The sequence below is a fragment of the Myotis brandtii genome, unplaced genomic scaffold (assembly GCF_000412655.1).
Source record: "Myotis brandtii unplaced genomic scaffold, ASM41265v1 scaffold68, whole genome shotgun sequence".
NCBI classification, from domain to species: Eukaryota; Metazoa; Chordata; class Mammalia; order Chiroptera; family Vespertilionidae; genus Myotis; species Myotis brandtii.
The window spans coordinates 20,862-29,249 of record NW_005370657.1 but is presented as its reverse complement, the minus strand read 5'-3'; the positions used below and the strand labels follow the sequence as shown (position 1 = coordinate 29,249).

At 53.0% G+C, this 8,388-nt stretch overlaps 1 protein-coding gene across 1 annotated transcript; it reads left to right on the top strand.

Annotated features, from left to right (window-relative positions):
* The first annotated feature begins 2,084 nt into the window (after positions 1 to 2,084).
* LOC106723936 (endogenous retrovirus group K member 8 Rec protein-like) lies at positions 2,085 to 3,923 on the top strand. Its single transcript, XM_014529418.1, has 2 exons — positions 2,085 to 2,218; positions 3,598 to 3,923. Exons 1-2 carry the CDS (start codon positions 2,198 to 2,200, stop codon positions 3,907 to 3,909), a joined length of 333 nt encoding a protein of 110 aa, XP_014384904.1. The 5' UTR covers positions 2,085 to 2,197; the 3' UTR covers positions 3,910 to 3,923.
* Positions 3,924 to 8,388: the final 4,465 nt, after the last annotated feature.

Here is an 8,388-nt window from a genome sequence, read left to right as displayed (position 1 = left end):
CTGAGCCCAGAGCCGGGAGGAGGCGGGCGGGGCGAGGGGACCAGTCGGCACGCAGCACCGCCCTCCCAGGGGCAGAACTTCTGACCCAGGTTCAAGGAGAGCCGGGAGCCTGGGGGGGGGGGGGGTCCACGCCCCCTCCCAAATCCCCCCTCCCTTTCAAATCTGTTTCCTGTTAAAAAAAAAAAAAAAAAAAGGAAAGAAAGAAAGAAAGAAAAAGAAAAGAAAATCAACCGAATTAGCTTGGAGATCAAGTTGGCTTTATGGAGGGACTCCTGAATCGGGCAGCCTCCCGCGGAACAGGGGGAAGGGGCTGTACAAAATCCAGGGTGTTTATATGAGGAAGGGCGGGGGGACGGGCAAGGGAGCTAAGTGTGAAAGAAATGAAAGGATGGCTTTGAGGCGGGACATCCCTTCTTTGGGGGAAGCGAGGAGGAAGGCTTTTGTCGGGCAGACCTGCCTCTTCGGTCCATGGGGGTGAGGAGAGTAGAGAGGGCCCCCGGGACAGATGGCTGTGCTGGGGCGTGACCAGCCAACTCCAGCCTGGTCACCAAGGTGACCAGGTCCTGGGAGAGGCCGACACTGCGCTGAGATTGGTATTAAATACAGGTTTGGCATCATGGGCTTTTCAGCACGAGCGATGCCATTTGGGGCCTGGGGCTTTCTCTTTATCCGTCCAATGGGTCTGTGCGGCAAAGTGGGGCACCGGGCAGGACCCCCACAGGTGGCCGCTGCCCTGTGCTCACCTCCCTGAGAATCAGGGCAGAGGGTGGGCAAGAGCACTGAGCCATCTGCCTCCGACTCAACCTGCACACCTGAGCCTCAGCCACCCCTACGTCGTCAGTGGGACTTTGCTATTTGTGGGAGGCTGAAAAAATGCCCCCCCCCCCAAGATGTTCATGTCCTAGTCCCCCGAGCCTGTGACTATGTTACCGTATGTGGCAAAAGGGACTTCGCAGATGGGGTTAGGTAAAAATATTGTGATTCAGAGATGACCCTAGATTTGGATGAATCCAACTTAAAGGTCCTCTTACTAGAGCAGCAGTAGAATTTGCAAACAAACAAAAAAAGGGAGGGGGTGTTCTATGGAAAGTAACCTCACAGGGTGATCTGATCCTAACTCCCCAACGGGGCAGGTCACACCCCGGGCATGTAACCTTTTAGTAAAAGATTTCTTTTGCCTCAAGCAAGCCCTGTCCATGCCTTAGAGATAAACAGGGAGCACCTACCCTCGTTAACTCTCCTCTGATCAGATCCCCACCTGGCTTTCTTCCACCTTCATTTCACCTTCCTTACGTTTCTGCTTAATTTCAAATGCATCAAAGCAGCAGCAGAACTGTTATTCTCCCGAGAGCACTGGAGATCTTGTTCCCTGGCAGGTGTCAACAGTTTGGCTCAAATCAACCTACAAAAACTCTCTACAGGTTTGGATGTCCTGTGGAGACACATTAGAGGGAGGAAAGACAGGAGGGGAGGCCAGAGAGGGGGCGGACCTCCAGCCACAGAGGAAGCAGGGGGGCCAGAGCCTGCAGGCTCCTCCGGCAGCTGAGGGACTGGGAAACCAAGGCTTCCCAGGGCTCCCAGGAGGAATCGGCCTGTGGACACCTTGACTTCAGCCACCAACATTGATTTTGGACTTCCAGCCTCCAGAACTGACCTCCAGATAGCAAATTTGTGTTGCTTTAAGCCACCAAGTTTGTGGTCACTGGCTACAGCTATAGGGAGCGGCTATAGGGTTAAGCCTCGGACTGACCTGTTGGCAAAGCCACAAACAAGTCCCAGCTTGGAGGGCACAGCCCTCTTAGCATAATTAAGCTTGACCTTATGACGCTCCCTAGATCCTATCTGGGTAGCTAATGGGCTGCAGGAAGTGCAGCAAGTGCTGCCAAAACAAGTGAAACTCACAAGAACATTGTAACTATGGTGACCACTACCTTGTTTACCTCTGTCTATAGAATAAAGGCTCAGCTTGCCCTCTGGGTCTCTCTCTGTGGCCTCAGCCAGGCACAGGAGATCCACCTAGACCCAGCTTATTCTCTGTGTCTGTCTTTTCTTTAATCCTTTGCCGCCCCGCCCCCCACCCCCCCCTCAGGCTCACCAAACCCTTGACTGTGCTGGCTTGGCACATGTGGCGCCCAACGTGGGGCCTGAGTTTGGGGGAACTGCAGTTGTCAGGTGAAAGGACGCTCCAGTGAAGCACATGCAGAAAGTAAAAAGGAAGGTAAGGAGCGAAGTTTAGTAATAACTAGGTGTAAAACATGGGAAATTCAGGATCGCAGGAAAATAATTTATTCATATCTATGCTTAAGGCTAGGCTCCAAGCTCGTGGCTGTTCTGTGAGGTTTCAACAGCTTTTAGATTTGTTGGATTTTGTAAGTAAAATCTGCCTACGGTTTCCTGAGGAAGGAAAGGTAAATGTAGAGGCATAGGAGAAGGTAGGAAAACAACTTAGAGATGGTTATATAGCTGAAAATCCAGGGAGAATTCCTCTCTCTACTTTCAGTCTGTGGTCCCTGATTCGGGACTGCCTAGAGCCCACTCCCGAAAGGGAGTGGATGAACGTGGCAGGGGAACTGAGACGGAGAGTGGAAGGTTACCAGAGGCTTAATATTGTCGCAAAGGCTTGTCTCTCACCTGGAGACTACTTATTATGGAAGTATTTTATTCGTGTTTCTGCTGACATTGGACCAGCCTATGTTCAAGGAGCAGTATTAGCTGCCTCATTAAAGGAGACGTTACTCGCTGGTCAGCAGAAAAGAAAGGGGGCTGCTTTAACTGTGGCAAACTAGGGCATTTTGCTCAAGACTGTAATGCTAAGAATGGAAGTCAACAGGCTACAGGGAGTGGAAACAAGCAGCCTGGACTATGTCCAAGATGCAGGAGAGGAAAGCATTGGGCAAATGAATGCCGCTCCAAGACTGATGTTGATGATAATCCAGTGCCCCCTAGGCAGGGAAACTTCAAGCGGGGCCAGCCCCGGCCCCACCAAACAGTAGGGGCCTTATCCTGGACCCCACTGCAGCCTTTCCAGCTGGCTCAGTAAACCTTCATCATACCACCCTGGGAAGCGCAGGATTGGCAAGTTCTCCCTGGGGTGATAGATCAGGACTCAGGCAATAGCAGAAAGCACCAATCCTACTCTTAAAATGCAACTACAAAAACAAAAAAGGGGGAGAAGAACGTTATGTGTTAAATTTTCTGAATTACAATGCAGAGAGTTGTACAGCAGCCGAAAGGCATCGGGCCTCCTGTACAATAGCCTCTGCCGACTTAGCCCAGTGGAAGGATGCACAAACCAGATAAGAGTTTTACCAGATTAGCCCTGACTGGTTTGGCTCAGTGGGTAGAGTGTCGGCCTGCGGACTGAAGGGTCTCAGGTTCGATTCCAGTCAAGGGCATGTACCTTGGTTGTGGGTGCAACCCCCGTAGGGGGTGTGCAGGAGGCAGCTGATCGATGTTTCTCTCTCATCGATGTTCCTAGCTCTCTATCTCTCTCCCTTCCTCTCTGTAAGAAATCAATAAAATATATTTTTTTAAAGAAAGAGTTTTACCAGATTCAGTAATAATGTGGGGAAAAGGTTGTGTTTCGTATCTTTCCAGAAGGAGCAGTGCAGCCAATTTGGGTACCAGAGTGTTACGTGTGTCACCACAATGGACCCAGAGAAGCTCCTTGTCCCGTCGTTCCAAAGACTGAGAGTTGCTCTGATGACAGCAATGCGGAAAAGGAAGATGATGAAGGCTGGGCAAGGGACCAAGGTGCCAACATGGGGTCAGCTGAAGAAGTTAACAATTGAGGCCCAGCAGATGGTAGAAAAGCAAGAAGTGGAAGCTACTCCCTCAACCATGATTCTGGCTATGTTAGCATTGGTCAGCTGCCAGTCTTGCACAGCCAAGTACGAGGACTCTGAGTAAATCAGCAAAAGAAACTTTCATTTAGTAGAAAAATGTTGCTGTAGTTTGATTTCTCTCTTATTGCTATGTTGCATTGGCATTGTTTTGTTAATAGCCAGAGTTTTGTTCTTGATGTTTAAGTTTTACTTTCAATATAGTAGCTTAAAAATAAAAGAAGGCTGAGATGTAGGGAGCGTCTATAGGGTTAAGCCTCGGACTGACCTGTTGGCAAAGCCACAAACAAGTCCCAGCTTAGAGGGCACAGCCCTCTTAGCATAATTAAGCTTGACCTTATGACGCTCCCTAGATCCTATCTGGGTAGCTAATGGGCTACAGGAAGTGCAGCAAGTGCTGCCAAAACAAGTGAAACTCACAAGAACATTGTAACTATGGTGACCACTACCTTGTTTACCTCTGTCTATAGAATAAAGGCTCAGCTTGCCCTCTAGGTCTCTCTCTGTGGCCTCAGCCAGGCACAGGAGATCCACCTAGACCCAGCTTATTCTCTGTGTCTGTCTTTTCTTTAATTCTTCGCTGCCCCCTCCCCACCAGGCTCACTGAACCCTTGGCTGTGCTGGCCAGGCACATACAGCAGCCACAGGAGATGCACACACGTCCATGTCTCTGACCATCACTTTAGTTTCCCAAGAGACTCCCAAGCTAACAGCTCGATTGCTCATTACAGGAACTTCCGCGGAGAGCCACAGCTCTTCCATAGAAAGCATCTTGGCCCCCCTTGGCCCCTTCCCCAGGCTCGGGGCGGACCGCTGCAAAGGTGGGGATCTTGTCCCTGCTGTTTTGCACCACTGCTTGCTTTGCCAGGGGTGCCCCGGGGAAGTGGGGAAGAGGAAAACCTGGTGCCTGCTCCACCTTGAGTCTGCCTCAGGCGACAGCAGGGAGGGTCTGGCCTGGGCCCCAAGCACTGGGCTGGTCAGAGGGCAAAAAACGCAGGCCACGTGCTCTGGAGCCAGACTCCGCGGGCCTGGCATCCCGGGCCGGCCTTCCGTGGCAGCCGTGGGCAGCAGGCGAGCAGTTTCCCTCTCTGAACCTGTTTTCTCACCTGTACAACCCAGCTGGCAGGCGGTCATCCCCACAGCATTGAGAGAACTAACGAAAGTCATGTCTGTGGCCCTGGCCAGTTTGGCTCAGTGGACAGAGCGTCAGCCCTCGGACTGAAGGGTCCCAGGTTCGATTTGGGTCCAAGGCAGGTACCTGGGTTGCAGGCTTGATCCCCAGCCCTGGTCGGGGCATGTGTGGAAGGCGAGCAATCAATGTGTCTCTCTCACATCGATGTTTCTCTCTGTCTCTCCCTGTCCCTTCCACTCTCTCCAAAAATTAATGGAAAAGTATCCTCGGGTGAGGATTCACACACACACACACACACACACACACACGCCCGGCATGTCCTAGGCCCTCCATCAGCATGAGCCTCAGTTTCCTCAGAATGGGGATAATAATTCCTACCTCGAAGGTCTGCCAGGAGGCGCTCAGAACCCCCTGCCCTGCTGCTGGGGACAGTGGGCTGTGGGGCGGGGAGGGAGGGACATTCCTGACCATTTCCAACGTGCCACACCCTCCTTTCTCTGGTCAAAAGATGGGGCTGCCAGGCAGGGCTGTCCGGCTCCCAGAGAGAATGCGAGGTCACGCCAGGGACGGGACATAAAAGCACGGGAAGTCCTGGGTCCGTTTCCCTCTGACTGAGTGGCTGGGACTTGCAGGCTTGCTCCTGGGATGTTTCTGAGGACACAGGACCCCGGCCGCCCTGACCCCCACCCCACCTCGGGGGAACTGCCAGAGGAGGCTGTCTTCCAGGTCTAAAAGCTGTTAAGGTCCGGCTGGCGTGGCTCAGTGGTTGAGCTTCAATCTATGAACCAGAAGGTCATGGCTCGATTCCCGGTCAGGGCACAGGCCGGGTTGCGGGCTTGATCCCCTGTGTGGGGCGTGCAGGAGGCAGCCGATCAATGATTCTCTCTCATCATTGATGTTTCTTTCTCTCTTCCTCTACCTTCCTCTCTGAAATCAATAAAGATATTTAATAAAAAGCTCAGTTATAGGGGCTGGGGGCCGTGCCACCCCCAGAATGGTGGACCAGAGGCAGCCCCAGAGGGGACCCTGGGTGGGGATCCCTCCTTCGACTAGGAGGCGTGCGTGCTCAAGCCGAAATCAGAGGGCCTCTGGGCAGCCCTTCTGACTGATGCTCCGACTCCACGCAGGGATCTCCGCCTCATCGCCTGCTGAGCTCAGCCCTGGAAGCCAGGGCCTGGCAAGGAGGACAGACCCTTCTCTGATCTTTGGCCAGGAATTTCCCTAGCCCTCCGCCCGCCTGCCCTGCAGGGGAGGGGCCCTGTTGTTTCTGGTGGAGATGATGGGGTGTTACTTTTCCTGGAGCTCCTAACATTCTTTGCCTTTGAAATGGGATCAGTGCCCCTGGCCTGAGGGTGAGGGAGCCTAAAGGGGGTGTGGGGGTCTCCTGCAGGAGGCCCTGCGGTGGGAAAAGCTTTCTGTCTTGGCCTGGGTCAAGGTTACACAGGTAGGGATATGTGTAAAATTCTCCCAGCTCTATCTTCAATCGTTACTTTACGTATATTCGCATCTCTTGTGTGTGTGTGTGTGTGTGTGTGTGTGAGTGTTTACTGTATATCTTTTAAAAGTCCACAAAAGTTCTGCAGTCATAACTGTGCATCTCTGAGCAGCGGGAGCTGCAGTATCTGAAGCCCAGGCAGCCGCCCCTCACTCCCCGTCCCTAGCATTTCCGGAGGCTGGAGACCCGGGCCTTGGGCGGTAATTGTCTGACTTCAGAGGAGGCTGGGAGAGGGGAGGAAGTGGCCCCCCTCGGCCCGCTGGCTCCTGACCTCAATGAATATCGCTGGGGCTTTCTCCAGCCAAGGATGGGGAAACGCAGTGATTAAAGAAACCAAACACAAGAAAGTCCTTGGAGTGACTTTTAGGTCAGATCAGTCTCGTGGTCAGCACACAGCAGCATCCCTCCTGCGGGAAGCGGTGTTTGGGAAACGTGGTCTACGGAAGAGGCGACCGTGGATGGGTGAGCTCTTCCTGATGGCTCCCGGGCAGAAGCCCACCAGGTGGGACTCCTGGACCCCCTCCGGACGAGCCATTCCATGAAGGACTGTTGTTTTTGTCTCCCAGCTCACCTCTCTCTCCTTCCTTCCTTTGGGGAATCACACCCTTCCTTTCAGGACTTGTACTCCTATTGCCTGTGATCTGGTGGGGCAGCCAATGGGTGCTCTCCATTTTCTTAGGATGGGGTAGCCATGTGACCCAGCCCAGCCCATTACAATGATTCGTCCAAGGACAGCCAATCAGAGGCCTTCCCTGGGAGGTTCTATTCTGGCACTGATGGACCCCTCTGGCTCCAGGACCGGGCCCTGGGCAGTGTCGGCCGAAGCTGTGTGCAGCCCTTTCCCCTCCTCCCACGGAGGAGGCCGTGCTCTGGAGGAGACAATGAGGCTCCATCCTCTGACTCACCGGAACCTAGGAGTTTCCTTTTTTGCTTAAACAAAACATCAGTCAAGTCACGGCTCTCCTCTGCGTCAAACTCTGCAGTGGCTCCCATCTTACTCAGTAAAAGCCAAAGTTTGGACAACGGCTCATGGCCCTGTCCCATCTGGTCCCCATCTGGTTCCCTCCGAGCTCCTCTCTCACTCCTTCCCCACCTCACTCAGTCAGCCAGTCACATGGCCATCCACCCCCCCCCCCCCCCCCCCGCCCGCCTCGCTCTGGGCCTCGGCTCTGGGCTCTGGCCGATGGCTCTGCCTGGGGCTCTGGTCCCCCAGGCACCCACTGGGTTGACACCTCCTTGTCAAGTTTGCTCACATCCCTCCTTCCCTGATAAGACCCACCCTAAGCACCTTCCTCAGTTCTGCAGCCGGTCCCCACCCCCCTTCCCTGCCTCTACTTTCTCTTTTCTTTCCAGGGCACAGTCACTCAATGGCTGACACACTTTATAATGTGTTTGGTATCCTATGTGTGACACCTGGCTTCCTGGGGATTTCTTTTTTCTTTTCTTTTCTTTTCTTTTCTTTTCTTTTCTTTTCTTTTCTTTTCTTTTCTTTTCCTTTCTTTTCTTTTCTTTTCTTTTCCTTTCTTTTCTTTTCTTTATTAACCAAAGGAGTCTAGACCAGTGTTTCTCAACCTTCTGGCCCTTTAAATACAGTTCCTCATGTTGGGACCCAACCATAAAATTATTTCCGTTGCTACTTCATAACTGTCATGTTGCTACTGTTATGAATCGTAATGTAAATATCTGATATGCAGGATGGTCTTAGGCGACCCCTGTGAAAGGGTCGTTCGACCGCCAAAGCTGTCGCGACCCACAGGTTGAGAACCGCTGGTCTAGACCAAGGTAAGTAAGCTCCACAGTTTTGTTCTGGGTCCTGAGTCCTGCTCCTCCCCCCGCCCCACAACTGCCCCCACTCCTTGGAATGCCCCCGAGAGCCTGGCTACCTCTCCTGACCAGCAGAGAGCCTGGGGGGAGGCCTG

Excerpts from the sequence above, each read along its gene's own strand:
- LOC106723936 (XM_014529418.1), top strand. The coding sequence starts at position 2,198 with ATGCAGAAAGTAAAAAGGAAG. Across the intron at positions 2,219-3,597 it reads TGCAGAAAGTAAAAAGGAAG|AAGGAGCAGTGCAGCCAATT; the intron begins GTAAGGAGCGAA and ends GTATCTTTCCAG.